Source organism: Pelobates fuscus, chromosome 3 (genome assembly GCF_036172605.1).
Source record: "Pelobates fuscus isolate aPelFus1 chromosome 3, aPelFus1.pri, whole genome shotgun sequence".
Taxonomy (NCBI): domain Eukaryota; kingdom Metazoa; phylum Chordata; class Amphibia; order Anura; family Pelobatidae; genus Pelobates; species Pelobates fuscus.
The window spans coordinates 372,662,297-372,677,680 of NC_086319.1; the positions used below are offsets into that span (position 1 = coordinate 372,662,297).

The 15,384-nt window shown below is 44.1% G+C and overlaps 1 protein-coding gene across 3 annotated transcripts in view; it reads left to right on the plus strand.

Annotated features, from left to right (window-relative positions):
* SCAPER (S-phase cyclin A associated protein in the ER) overlaps nucleotides 1-15,384 on the plus strand; it is a 292,144-nt gene that overhangs the window by 141,022 nt on the left and 135,738 nt on the right. For all 3 annotated transcript variants that reach the window (XM_063449439.1, XM_063449440.1, XM_063449441.1), the window contains exons 10-15: nucleotides 7,233-7,394; nucleotides 8,621-8,696; nucleotides 9,714-9,831; nucleotides 10,306-10,417; nucleotides 10,810-10,950; nucleotides 11,786-11,941. In XM_063449439.1, the coding sequence (XP_063305509.1) occupies nucleotides 7,233-7,394; nucleotides 8,621-8,696; nucleotides 9,714-9,831; nucleotides 10,306-10,417; nucleotides 10,810-10,950; nucleotides 11,786-11,941 (765 nt within the window). The remainder of the gene's footprint in view (nucleotides 1-7,232; nucleotides 7,395-8,620; nucleotides 8,697-9,713; nucleotides 9,832-10,305; nucleotides 10,418-10,809; nucleotides 10,951-11,785; nucleotides 11,942-15,384) is intronic.

Here is a 15,384-nt window from a genome sequence, read left to right on the forward strand (position 1 = left end):
GGCGGCTCGTAATGCGGGATCCATTACCCATGAGGACCACCCGATCCAGATATTTCCTGATCTCTGCCCGGCCACATTGGGCTACCGCAGGGCCCTGAAACCCCTCACTCGAGCCCTGACGGCTCAGAAGGTGAGATACCGATGGACTTTCCCGACCGGCCTAATTGCTCACACCCCTAATGGTCCCATGCCGGTACGCAACCAACAGGACCTGCAAGATCTCACCATTGAGCTCCAGCTACCACCTTTAAACATGCCTTGGCCGGACCCATTGGACTTCTACGTAGGCCCACCGAGGCCGGCACGAGACGACCCACTGCCACAAAGAAGAACCAGATCTAGACTGGAGACGGCGCGACCAGTCGGCAACACCCGCTGAGTTCTACGGCTCCTAAGAGACTTTGAGACCCACAGTTTGAGGTACCTGCCTATGAACAATGACCCGCTGGGGAGCTTCCCATAAGGTATCTCACAAACCACACTGAACTGCCGGACTCCCTCTCTTGTTACACTTTTGGGTGGGGGGCTGAAACGGGGGATTTGATGACTCTGAGGCTCACGCTATGCCCCGACTGCCACTCAGAAGGGGAACATTCTCTTAACCGGCTGCGTTGCCATAGAGGGATTGACATTGCCACACCACCAAACACGAGCCGCAGAGACGGGGAGACTCGGTGCCACCGGCACATTTTGTGACTACTAATAATGGTGATATAGGGTCTTTGTCGGAGGGCCCAACCTCCCCCTCTATTGAAGTGGATGGGTATATACCATGGGGAAGGATAGGCAGGAGGGAAACACAACCACCACACACACGCCTGACGCTAGAGCTCAGGGCCACAACACGACACGCCACCCAACTAGACACGCCATGATGCTCGCACACACGCACGACTCACAAGGCTCGAAGCCTGGTTCACACGACATGCATAATCTTTACGATACCCCACTCACAAGATCACAGATAACCTAGGGGCTAGAGTATTTTTTGGGCGGGGCGGGTAGGGGGTAGCCAGAGGGGCCTTCCACGTGGGAGTTTTTCTTTTTTTTTTGTTGTCACCGCTGTAGGTGACCCCACGGGGAAACACCTCGTTTCTTTTCTCCTTTTTATCCTTTCCTCTCCCCTCTCTGAACCGGGACCCCGGAGAGAGACCGGGTATATCCGAGAGGCATTCAGTAACCAGTAGGCCACGTTCCCACCTGGTCGGGGTGTCAGGTAGAAAGGCAAGGGGACTCGACCGAACCGCTAGTACGGACGGGACGACTCCACCTCGGCCTACACCCGAGCCATTATTTTGTATAGTGTTGTTTTATTGTTCATTGTTTACTTATTGTTTACATAGTGTTTATTTTATTTTTCTTTTTTTTGTTGTCTCTGTATCTAATCCTAGGCACTCAAAGTCCGGCTGCGGTGTCCGCGTGGGGACTCGGGAAGGGGCCTCATCAAGGACCACCCGTCCAGGTAACACCCTTTCCCTGTACCTCTGACACGCTCCTCCCCTGAACCCACCCACCACCTGAGTGGTACTGCAAACCGTAGGCCCACCATTTATCTGCCCGCACTACCCCTCCCAGAGTAGTCCACAGGTACTCCGTCATGCAGAACCCGAAACCGGTAACCAGAGCAGACATCAACATTATCTCTATTAACGCCAAGGGCCTTAACCAACCTGAGAAACGATCACAGGCGCTCCGCCACTTTCACAGCCAAAGAGCCCACATAGTATTCATACAGGAGACACATTTCAAGGAAGGTCTGACACCTAGAATGACTGACAAACGGTTCGCCCAATGCTATCTCAGCAACAACCCCTTAGGAAAATCCAAAGGCACGGCCATCCTCCTTCATAAATCCCTACATTTCACACCCACAGCAACCATGAAAGATGACTGGGGAAGGTATATATGTGTTAAGGGAACGATAGCTGACCGTACGTACACGCTAGCCAACCTGTATGCTCCTAACACTGCGCAACACCGTTTTATGACTAAATCACTGAAAGCCATCATGGCCTTTACGGAGGGTTGTCTGATCATGGGAGGAGACCTAAATGTGGCCCTACAACCGAGCCTAGACACCTCTACGGGCACCTCGACGATACCCAGACATGTGTTGACCACTATCAACAAAACCCTTAGAGACCAACGCCTGACCGACTGTTGGAGAGCGACACACCCTGATGACAGAGACTTCACCTTCTATTCCAATCCAAACAAGACGTACTCCAGACTTGACTACTTTTTCCTACAACACTACTACCTGACAGATGTTAAGTCTGTGACGATTGGGACAGCGACATGGTCCGACCACGCACCACTCACCATGACGCTAACGTCTCCCCTCTATAAGCCGACGTGCAGCAACTGGCGACTGAACGAAGCCCTACTTAACGACCTAACAGTAGCCACGGAATCCCGAACCGCACTTACTCAATACTTCACTGACAATGTTACCCCAGATGTGACACCCCTCTGTGTGTGGGAGGCCCACAAATGTGTGATACGAGGCTACTTCATAGCTAAAAGCGCAGCCCTGAAAAAAGCAAAGGCTGCCAGACTGGCGACCATAATCACGGAGATACAGGTGGTGGAAGCCAGGCACAAACTTACACGGCTCCAGAGCGATGGTGCCAAGCTACTGACACTACGCAGGGAACTGGCATCCATCATGAATGCCTACCACCAAAGGGCGCACCTGCGCACCAAAGCCTTCTTTCACACACACGCCAACAAATGCGGGACCTTGCTGGCCCGTATGATCGCCAAAAAGAGAGCAGAATCCTACATACCTAAAATTCGTGATAAAGAAGGGCGACTGAAACATCTCCCGGGAGACATGGCGGCGGCTATACGGGAATATTATGCGGAGCTTTATGCCATACACCCCGACAGGGAGCCACCACGCCAAGGTGACGCCTTACCAGAGACTAGACAATACCTACGCACACGCATACATAACCGACTTCCCAGGGAAGCTACGAATGCCCTTGACGAACCGATCACACCTCGCGAGTTAGCCTGGGCCATAAAAGAGTCGAAATTGGGCAAATGCCCGGGCCCTGACGGTCTCCCCACTAGATACTATAAAAAATTTGCTGACGTGTTATCCCCACATCTCTTGACTGCCCTTAACACCTTACGTGACGGAGCCAGCCTACCCACACAGACTCTAGAGGCCAACATCTCCCTAATCCCAAAGGAAGGTAAGAACCCGGAACTCTGTGCGAGCTACAGACCTATCTCCCTACTAAATTGTGACCTTAAACTCTTCACAAAAATACTAGCCCGCAGACTACAAACCTACCTCCCTGATCTCATACATAGAGACCAGGCAGGGTTCACGCCCCAGAGAGAAGCGAGAGACAACACCATCAGGACACTAGATCTCATCCACAAGGCACAAGACAGTCGGGAGGGCCTCCTCTTGCTCTCCACAGACGCGGAGAAGGCCTTCGACCGCATAGATTGGGGCTACATGCTGGCGGTATTGGAAGAGATGGGTCTGGGCCCGCACATGATGAGCTGGATACGAGCACTATACTCCAAACCCACAGCAAGGGTATGCGTGAACGGACTGTTCACGAACCCGTTCCCCATCCGGAACGGCACAAGACAGGGATGCCCCTTGTCCCCATTGCTGTTTGTACTGGCACTGGAGCCCTTTCTTAACTCTGTCCGGGACAACCAAGCCATAAAAGGGATACAGATAGGGCAGACGAGACACGTAGTGGCTGCCTTTGCAGATGATCTGCTGTTTTATGTCACTCAGCCTGAAACATCAATGCCAGCAATTATGGCAGAGTTCCAGCTCTACGGCCAATTGTCGAATTTCAAAGTCAACCTCGCCAAATCTTCGGTTCTGAATGTCTCGATCCCACCCAATAGAGTTGCAGCCCTGAAGCACACGCTCCCATTCCAATGGTCTGACACTACTATAAGATACTTAGGCACCTCCATACCAAGAGACCTGTCACAAATATACACCGCTAATTTTCAACCCCTCCTAACCACAATGCGTAGAGACCTGGAGGAATGGACTAAAGTTCGCCTCTCCTGGTTTGGACGCATTGGAGTGTTAAAAATGAACATTCTACCCAGGCTGCTCTACTTGTTCCAGACACTGCCAATTCACATACCTGAGGCATACTTCTCAACGCTGCGCTCCATGGCACTCAGATTCACATGGCACAACCTACAGGCACGGGTCAAACACGACACTCTCACATTACCAAAACGGAAGGGCGGCCTGGCCCTCCCAGACTTCCAGGTTTATTACAAGGCAACCCATCTCCAGAGGGTGATGGAATGGTCCAAATCGGAGGTCCACAAGTTATGGAAGGAAATAGAGTCAGACCAAATATCCAGACCAATAGGGCTCCTACCGTGGCTAGATCACCACCAGGGCAGACAGCTGGCTAACCCACACCCGCTAATTAGAGCGACCTTAATGGTTTGGCACAAAGTGGGGACACCCTCCTCCCTCACCACGCCCATCTCACCACTCTTACCCCTGACGCATAATGACGCCTTCCCACCTGGACTAGACGCAGGCCCGTTCCAACAACTGTTAGGAAACTCACTGCCTAGACTCTGCCACGCTACCACCAATGGCACGATACGGACTCTTGAGTCCCTGCTGCCCGTGGGGAGACCGACGTTCATGCTGCAGTTCAGATACAAACAACTATCCGCTTACCTACTAATAGTCACCAAAGACATCCATGCCCACAGGCCGCTCACAGACTTTGAAAGGCTCTGCCATGACCCAAGCCCACTGGCCAGGGGACTGTCCACACTCTACAGCCTCCTCATGGACGCAAAGAGACTTCCCCCACCGAGCTTCATGAGTAAATGGGAAACCGACCTGGGAATTACACTCTCGCCAGCCCAATGGGAAAAGATCTGTACCCTGTCCCTTCACTGTTCAACATCCAGCGGCATACAAGAAACGGCCTATAAGGTACTGTCTCGCTGGTACCGCACGCCACTGGCCACCCATTCCTACGACCCAACCGCCACCAACAACTGTTGGAGATGTGAGAAAGCCCTAGGCACTCTCTTCCATATCTGGTGGACGTGCCCCCTGATACGACCCTACTGGGCAGCGATCCACACGATCATCACCAAATTTTCTGATACTCCCCCCCACTTAGACCCAGCAGCCTTTCTCCTGCACCACACCTCCACCCGTAGCTCAGCTTACAAAAATTCCCTAACGATCAGGATCTTAAATACAGCCAAGAGTCTCATTCCCTTATACTGGAAACAAAAGACCCCACCACCTGTGTCGACCTGGTTTAAGCGCATGGAAGAGCTCAGGGCACTAGAGGAACTCACCTCACACGCAGAGGGGAGGGAACAGTCGTATATGACGACCTGGACACACTGGATACTGACCACGACGAAACCCGACTTCCAGACGCTTATCACAGACTGAGTAGACGTCAGAGGGGACATGACCCGAGACGATGGGTAGGGGTGACAAGGAAGGACCGACAAGACAGCGCACGTCATACATAAAGCTACCACTGACAGAAGTTAACTCGACAATTCTGGCCCTGACAGAGACGAAGGACCACATAAACCTAAAGGGAAGGGAGGACGCTTTCTCAAACGCTGAGGGATCCCCCCCCCCATTTTTTCTCCTCCCCCCCCCCCCCCTCTCCCCCCCCTCCCCCCCCCCTTCCCGGGTGGACTTGCGGGCCGCGCAGCCGGACCAGGATACAGCAGACCACAGGTATGCCATTAAATGCTTAACTACGCATGTTCCGACCTGGAAACCTGCGCGTTTCCCTGCATTACTTTACCGACACCTCGGAATCGCTAACAATGTGCCCTATTACCTGTATCTGCCAGTTGTTGGAAACCTGCGTGTTTCACTGAACCACACTTGAGACGTTTACCTTTATTGATATTTGCAAATTTATTCTTGAAAATCTGAATAAAACTTAATTCACAAAAAAAAAAAAACTTCATATTCCATAAGTCCTGCTATGTTAGGATTTATGGAATATGTATACCGTATGTCTTCTATGGGGTGTTTTTCTAAACCTTCCTTTTCTCATTCCAGAATGTGAACATCATGGAGAGGGTGTTAAAGGTTTCTGTTTTGTTTTTTTGTTTAAATTATTTATTATATTTATTTCTTTATTTCCTTTTTTTAATGCAGTACCAAGGAGAGGAGAATTAATCTCCAGCCAGGAATAATAAATGAATGATACTATTATTTATAAAGTGCTGACATAACAAACTAACCAACGAACAAGTAGTTGCAACAAGACAAGTTAATCTTTCAGGAATTGTGCTAATACATAATGACACTTAAAATAGGATGGCTGTGGCCTCCGTAGACCCACTACAGATTTGAAGAGGATAGCTAGTCACGAAGAATGAATGAATACTTTAATTACCAAGCATAAAAATATGACATATAGGTATTGTAGGAGTGTGATACTGAATAGATGTCTAACTAATCATTTGCAAATCCAGAATATTTAAATTGCTTAACAAATATTAAACAGAGAAATACCAGTAGTTACCTTATACAGTGCATGTGATTAATGGCTCAGTTTGCGTTCACTTTGGTATACTTTAATTTAAGTAAGTTTTTAATGAAAAAAAAACCAAGATAGTAGGCTAGCTTCCTAAATATCTTTGTATTAAGTGTGTTCATTCCAAATCTGAAAATAACCGTTAAGCTTAAGATGGTACATGAATCGGGAGCAGCGATATGTAGAAAACCCTGCCGCATGTTTTCATATGGCAATTGGTGATATTCAAACAATCACCTCTCGAGGAAGTCACTGAGAAATATATCAAGACTTAGAGCACGCCAAGCCTCAATTTTTTATTTGGTTTTCCATTTTTTTTTATTTTGTGGAGAGAAGCCACGAGTGGCTATATATGATTTGCCCACTGGCAGTAGTGCATTTGGTTTGAAATTTACTCGATGTATTGCCACTCTTATTTTATTTTGAAATTCTGAACCAGTTTAAACGGTATTACAAAAGGTTTGTTAGTCACCCCTCTACATTAAGTTAGTTAGATAAATGGCTGCTTTAGTTGGAAGATAAATTAAGATTTATGGCTTATCTGTTTAGGTAATGAATGGTTGCATGGTTTACATGGTTCTTTTTAGTTATATGTATCATAAAATGATAGGTGCTCGTGGTTTGTATGTTTCATACAAGTCTCGTATTTTTAACACCTTGTGTTTCTGTCTTTTCTCCCAGTCAATGGCAGAAGTCCTGGCCAAAAAAGAAGAGTTGGCTGATCGTTTAGAGAAAGCAAATGAAGAGGCCATAGCAAGTGCTATTGCAGAAGAAGAACAGCTCACAAGAGAGATCGAGGCAGAGGAGAACGATATAGAGATTGACAATGAGAGCGAATTCTCTGTGAGTCTGTGTCCTGTGTTGTTCAGCAGGCGTTCTTACTATCATCGAGTGCTTGGTTTATATATTCACATGTGATGGTTACAGAATTCCGTTGCTGGTTATTACAGGGGGAAATCAGAAGGTAGATCTTCACCTGTAGTAGAAACAGCCAAACAGCTAGTAAACGACATGGGGATCTACCATTTGAACACCCTTGGGTTATTAGAATGGAACATATGACACCAGCAAGGTTATTCACTAACTTGAGAATTTAAAGTGATTTTTCGAAGTCATCTATGCTTTGAGTTTGGCTACTTTACCTACAATTTGCAATTCACTTTAATGAATCACTTTACTGAATAACCCTGTAAATGAGGCATTATATTTGTACTGGGATGAGGTCTGCAGGCTTACCATGTATTACATTATTTTTATTAAAGGACCACTCTACACCCATAAAGCACTTCAAGGTGACAGGCTCTGTCGTATTGCCATACATCAAAGAGATATACACAGCTAGGTTGAATGAAAAAATAGCCAAATATATTTATATACAACCCACTGAAAATCAGATATGAGTGAACAGAAAAGGTTTTATTTTATCTAGTAGCACATACTTGTTGTCCTCGCTAATGTGCTTTAGGAAACCTATGCGTCCCAAGTGGAAAGGAAGATTTGTTTTTTTCACTAGGCACTGCCTAATGTATTTCGTAAGTCTTATCATTTCTACTTTTGAGTACCAGACTAATATAGAGTGGGGACTAGATTGTTTCCATTTTGTTAGAGTAAGGGACTTAGCAGCCTTAAGTAGATAATATAGAGTTTTTGTACAAATTAGATCTGAGTATGTAGTGGAAGAGAAAATATTCTGGACTGTAACAGCTTTCGTGCACATGGCTTTTAAAATCTCCTTCCAGAAAGTAACATTTGCTGGGCAAGTCCACCATATATGAGGAAAATAGTACATAGTGACCACTCTGAGCACGTACTGAGAGTTTAGGAAACATTTTATGCTATATTGGCTCTAGGTGAGACATTCCATAAGGGAGGGGTGTGGGATTTGCAGTAGGTCCCATCACAGAATAATTGAGGAGGATTGTATAAATCTCTGGAATGTTTTTTCTTGAATTTAGTCAGTATTGGGAGGTACAGCATGTGGATCCCATTACAACATTTGATGTAAAGTCCAATGATACGCTTTGAGGAGTGGTAACATGTTTTATATATTTTCTCTCTGACGTTTTCAGGCCAGCATGGGCAGTGGAAGTATCTCATTCGGTGGTATGTCCATGGACTGGAACGAAGTTTTAGCAGATTATGAAGGTAAGATACAAGTATTAGGGTAATTATTATTATTGTTATTGCCATTAATATTCCGCCAACAGAGGGATTTAACTATAAATAGGACAATTAGAAGAAAACGTACAGGAACGATAGGTTGAAGTGGACCCTGCTCAAACGAGCTTACAGTCTATTGGACGAGCTTACAGTCTATAGGACGAGCTTACAGTCTATAGGTTGAGAACAATATTAACCCTCCAACATAAGCATCATTATGCAAGTGTAACATTAATTCTTCCTGGCAGTGTTTTCGGTTCACGCACAATAGACAAGCATGATAACACAGTTTAATGGAGCAGAATCCTGACAAATGTAAATGTTTGCTACTCGGTGAGTTTTTTTCTCCTGATATTATTGCTGTGTCTTGTACAAGTACGCACACAGACTTTCATTATGTTACTTAGCTCATTACATAATAATATGCACAAAATGATTTGTTGGATACCAGTGAACAAAAGACATTCTGAAACTCTTCAAGAAGTTTGATGCACCTGCACACAAAAAATAAAACAACATCTTTAACACCAGGCAAGTAATACTGACATTGCAAAATGTTAAACTAATTACAATGTAAAAACACTAGTGTTAACTTTAAAGAACACTTCAAGCATTATAACCACTGCAGTTTTGCTGTTGGTTCAAGGCATGCATCAGTCAGCGCACAGCAAAACAACTTGCGTCCATTTAGTTGCACACACATAATCTTCCTATCAAAGCATTTTCATGTACTCACTACATTTTCAAGAACTTTGGGAAGGAAGAAGGACGTAAGGTTCTGATTTTGCAAAGTTATGGCCAGTATTCTTTGAGTTCCAGAGATCTTTTAGGGTTCTTACAAACAACTTAAAATGTTTTTGCAAAAACATTTGAGGAATTTTACCTAGGTTCATGGCACCATAACCAATACATATTGGTTATGACATTAGTAGATGTGGTGTCTGTTGAGGGCCCTGCAAACTTTCCCTAGTACACTAGACTTGTACATTGTTCCTTTTCTAGCACGTGAATCTTGGAGACAGAACACGTCCTGGGGAGATATTGTAGAGGAAGAACCTTCAAGGCCTCCAGGACATGGAATCCACATGCATGAAAAGCTTTCTTCACCATCAAGAAAAAGGTTAGAAAAGGGAAACATAGATAATTTGAGTCAGTGGTTGTGGGGAAATGTACACATTGTTTAGTTGCTTTGTGTTTTACCTTCTTTTTTTGTGTGTGTGTGTGTGTGTGTGTGTGTGTGTGTGTGTGTGAAAGCAGCTCTGAGGATTTAGCCCCCTCTACGAAGATAGCTAGCTTTGAACCTGTGTTCTTCTTTTTATTGAGAATGGCTATAGGAGATTCTAGGCTTCATAGATTGTTTGAGGTTTGCTATAATTACTTTTCCATCTTTCTCTGTCTGAGAAGGATCTCTACCACCTCCCTTTAAACAATCTTGATATCCTGACCCATGATAACTTAGAATTAAAGGAAATGGTTTACAATGTTAAAATGATTTTTTTTGTCTATCTTCCTAAGAACTCACAAGCTGCTCCTTTTGCTTACTTGTTGAGTTAGTTTGCAGTCGGAAAAACTAACCCCATTTTTTCCCCCCTAGAACAATTGCTGAATCCAAAAAGAAGCATGAAGAGAAGCAGCTTAAAGCACAACAACTGAGAGAGAAGCTCCGGGAGGAGAAAGCTCTCAAACTTCAAAAGTTGTTGGAACGGGTGAGTATGTGTTAGGACACTAGGACATAACAAGTATTCCTTTAAGGAGACTTCCTCATTTGCTAGATTTTTTTTGAAGAGGGAACAAATTGTGGGGTCTCCTCTGGTCATGTAGGGTGTCGTGGGGCCCCAATGCATTTTATATGTACGGTTATAACAGAGGGTTTTTAGTTACCGATCGCTCAGCCTATCCACAACTGCTAGTTATTTGTCTTTGATTGGTCTGGTTCTTGCTGCTGAGCGTAACAAACATAGTAGTCATATTGGTCAGTGGCACAGATGTATACCTGTAAGTATTAGCAACACTTTCGGAATCTCTAAAAGGCCCTTATCAGTTGTTTTCTCACATTCACCTGACAGTTTTGGAGAAATAGCTTGCTTCTGTGTTGTAGGAGAAGGATGTGACGAAATGGAAGGAGGAATTACTGGAGCAGAGGCGTAAGATGATGGATGAAAAGTTACTCCACGCAGAGTTTAAGCGAGAGGTTCAACTACAAGCAATTGTGAAGAAGGCACAGGAAGAAGAAGCAAAGGTGAGTTTTGCCTGCAAGCCTTTGTAGTAATGGCATGTTATCTTACCTACTGAATTTTCTACGCTAAATATGTACCTAGAAACCACATACAGACCAGCAGTGAAAGCAAAAGCTGCCTCACTGTGATCGTTCTTCAATATTAGATGGAATGCCAGTAACTCATCATACACTTACTGAAGGCACCCTGCTACAGCTGACAGGTTTATAAAATGCTATTTCATTAAATTGCCAATAAGCAACATAAAGGAATTTACTGCAGAATTTTGCTATTAGCTCGTGCAGGTCAAGAAGTGACCTGAACATAAGAGTTTGATGAAAGATAAAATATGGAAAGATTTTAATCTATAGAAGATTATTGAGGGTTATGCTTAAATAATCTTTATGAATGAGACCTTTTTATTCTCACATTTGCAACTTTTCTGACAGTGAAGACAATGTAAAATATATGGTGGCGGTTTTCAATTTTTTACATAAGGATGTACTTCTGGTGAAAAGTGCAGACTCTAATTGTCATATTTTTGCGAAAAACACTTTTATACATAACCCTTTGTATATTAAAAGAAACCATCTAGGGGAAAGTAGAACATGCGATAGATGAGGGGTGGTCCAAAGGTATCTACCTCCACAAAATATATTGTGAATTGTATTTCTAGAGGAGCTGGCAGCATACTTGTTGGACATTATCTTCATATCATATTTTAAACTTGGAGCAGACTTGTAATATGCCAATATGTTCAGTATTGAGTGTTAGTATCTCTGCTGCTACTAAGTGCTCAAAGCTACTACTGGAAACACAGCTGGAACCTTTAAAAAGTGCAATTTATTCTTCTTGCAGGTTAATGAGATTGCATTCATAAATACCTTGGAAGCACAGAACAAGCGTCATGATGTTCTAGCCAAGCTAAAGGAATACGAACAAAGACTAAACGAACTGCAGGAAGAACGGCAGCGGAGGCAAGAGGAGAAGCAAGCTCGTGATGAAGCTGTGCAGGTACTTAATTACAGACTTAGTTTTATTTTATTTTTTTATAAATTCTTAATTTTTGTTGTGCAGTGGTAAGAACACAGGTATGCATTGACATATAATATAACCATGAACAGTGGGGAGACAAAATTAGTTTGCACGTCAAGACAATCTGCACAATTTTTTTTTTGTAAGAGTAAAATAGAAAATAAACAATGTAATAGAACACAATAATGCAACAAGAAGCACAGGTTTAGGTTGGATATGCATGAGCAGTCATCTGATGATTAACGAGATATACTGTGCATAGATGTATTCTAAAGTTTAAATAAGACAGACCAATTATGCAAAGGACATGAGGAGTAACCACTGGTTGTAAAAATTTGATAAAAGGAAACACACTTAGCAAGGCTGTAAGTATGATAAAATAATGAAAATAAAATACATATATATATTTAAAAGAAAAAGAAAATAAGACCCTGTGCCCACAGCGGTTCTCGTGATGGTACATATTACTCTATTATCGTCACATTGTGGTGTGGCTGATTAAACTTAGGAAGAACTAGGGACTAGGGGAGTAGTGGGGAGGGGGGAGGTGGCAAGACATAGGTGTAGAGCGGAGCTGATTAAGCTCATTAAAAAGAAGTGTGAATGCCGTGATTACAGGGGGAATATAGGGGTCTGTGGTATGGCCGGGAAGCCTGGAACAGGTTAAAGAGAAATAGTAACGAAACACAAAGTAAACTAATGGATGTCAGTGAGTGGAGTCTGCCATTGCTCCTCTAGCCACAGCAGTCAAGTTCCTGATTTGGGCTCGTCCTGATCCCCTTGGAACAAAAGGGACCACCCGAGTGGGGTCCCAGGCTCCTGTTGCTTGAACCGCAGTCTTCGCCGTAGCCTGCGTGGGTATACCCAGCCCCTGTAGAAATAGACGTAAGCTAATGCACAGTTCCATGGTGGGTCACATACAGGGACCTTGGAGACCCCCATCTGTAGGTCAATCCGGCATCTTTCAGTTGACCGGTCACCAAATTAAGGGATCTCCTCCACTGAAGTGTAGCTTTGGTATGGTTGTTGTAAAATGTAAGACGAGAGTTTTCAATTAAGAATGGCATTTTGTCTCGTACAGCATCCATTATATGACCCTTGTCTTGAAGGGAAGTGCAGCTGATGATAGTGTCCCATGCCACGTTAGGAGGCGCAGTTGGGGACCTTGGTAAGCGCTATATCCCATCGAGTACCAGCTTTCTGGCCAAGTGTGGAGATAAGGTGCCTCGGGTTGTGGCAATATCTCGAGAGGGACATCATAAAGGATTGCCCTGATTTTGATATGATGCCGGCAGTAGCGGTAGTGGCTGACACTTGGGCCGTGAGGTCCAGTTGGGAGGACTCAACACGTCTGAGGGAGTTCTGCATATTAGACAGGTCACCCCTGAGGTCCATGATGTCCTTTTCAGAGGCGCAGACCCTGTCGGGGACCACTTTAACGTCTTCTTTAACCACTGCTATATTAGCTCCGAGCAAAGACTTAATGTCCAGGAGGAATCTTTGGATATCCTGCTTGGTGGCTAACTCCACTCCTTCCTAGAGTGTGCAGGAGGTGGGTAGCGCATACGTAGGCTGTTGAGGTGGGTCTGAGAGTCCCACGGGGCTGCTCATATTGGAAGCTCCAGGGTCTTCCGTGGCTGCCATTTTGGGCTGCGATGAACGTTGTAGGAGAGTCCCAATATCACTAGACTCGATCGTAGTACTGGCTGGTTGTCTCTGTGATCGTCGTCCCATAGTCTGGGAGCTGTTTGGCTGTGTAGATTGGACCACTTCAGTTGTATGGCAGAGGTCAAGTGCTGTTGCTCCAATAAGGAGAGAGTTTAACCCGTCGTGGGCCGTGAGAAGAAGCCTGCAGGCCTCCGCTTCAGTTTTTTGCTTTCTTGGCTTGAAAGAAGGGTATCCGTCTGTGCAGAGGGTTACCACAAGACCGGTTCGGTGGTTCTCCCTTCTGGATGGGCGTCCAAACTGGTGATTTGATTCAGATAGTCACAGGTAGTTGGGAGTCGCGGGGAAATGTGTCCCCTCTCGTACAGTGGCAAGCGCCGCCCCCCAATTACAGACTTTTAATTCTATTTCCTACAAGTGGGGATGATTTAGCCATATTTTATATTTGTCATGTACTTTTCTCTTCATCTATATACATGTTTTTGATTAAGTAAATTTTCCTTTTTTTCCCCTTTGTCTTTTTTTATTTTTTATTTTATTGATTTTTGCCTCTTAGTTTGGGACCGATGTGCTTTATGCACACAGAATGGATCAGAAACACGTATTTATTTCATGTTACTTTGTTCTCACCCCATGAATTATGCAAGTATTTAAAGTGACGTGGTCTTTGAGGTTTATCTGGAAAAACTGTTCATAGCCCCATTTGTCTTTGAAAGCTGGAATGTAAAAGGGACATAGTTCTAATTGTTATTGTCATTATGTAGCAGAAACATTATTTCTCAGATTGATGTTTCATTTGGGATCTGCTGCTTTCTACATGCACATTTGCATGAACATACGTTTTGTAGATAATGAAGTGCCTTTGTCACATTATAATAGACACAAGTATTCAGAAAAAAAGTCAACAATTATAGGAACTCCATTTATTGGATACAAGTTATAAGCATAAAAGGCACAATTCCAGTAATAGCCATTGAATGCTCTATTGTAGCAAATTGAAGAAGCGGAGTGACAAAGTTTAAAATATACAAGATATAGTTGCTGAACAAAAGGAAATAAGCAACAAATAATTAAATGTAACTTTAATTTGAAAACAAATCTATTGATCCAAAGAGATAATATGGTATGTGAATTCCTTGTCTCTTTGCTGACAATTGACGGTTTAGTGAATAACCCTGTGTTTGTCCATATGAAATAATATTATTACTGGGGAGGGCTGGCAAGCTCGACTGGAGAGCAATTGCCCCTCTGAGCCCATGGCATAAGGGCTTTTGAGGCATAGATTCACAGCTCCATTATTGCTATTGACTTAAAGCAGCAAGAGATGCATTGGTATGTTTTTTGGCAAAGTGCTACAGGAGTGAGGCAGCAGGTAGGCTTTGAGAAGGGCTCTAGCTTGCCCGGTTCTGAGTGGGTTTGGGCTTGGACTAGTGCTCTCCAGGCGTAAACTGTACTTAAATACTTTCTGGGTTTTTGCATTATCAGGAACAGACTTTGATAAGAAGGCATTATGCACCTGGAGGTGTTTGCAAGTGGCAATGAGTATTCAGATGAGACAGTGCCGGAAACATTAATCACACACACACTGGTGGCAAATTATTGGTTACTCATTAAATTGTCAGCAATTCCAAATAAATTCAAACATTCAATATTGTATATTCAATAAAAGTGAATTTGAAATTGTAGGCTTCGATTGAAAAATAAAAATATAAAAGTCAGCTGTATTATCAGTTCAACTGTTTTGGTCTGAAATTTTA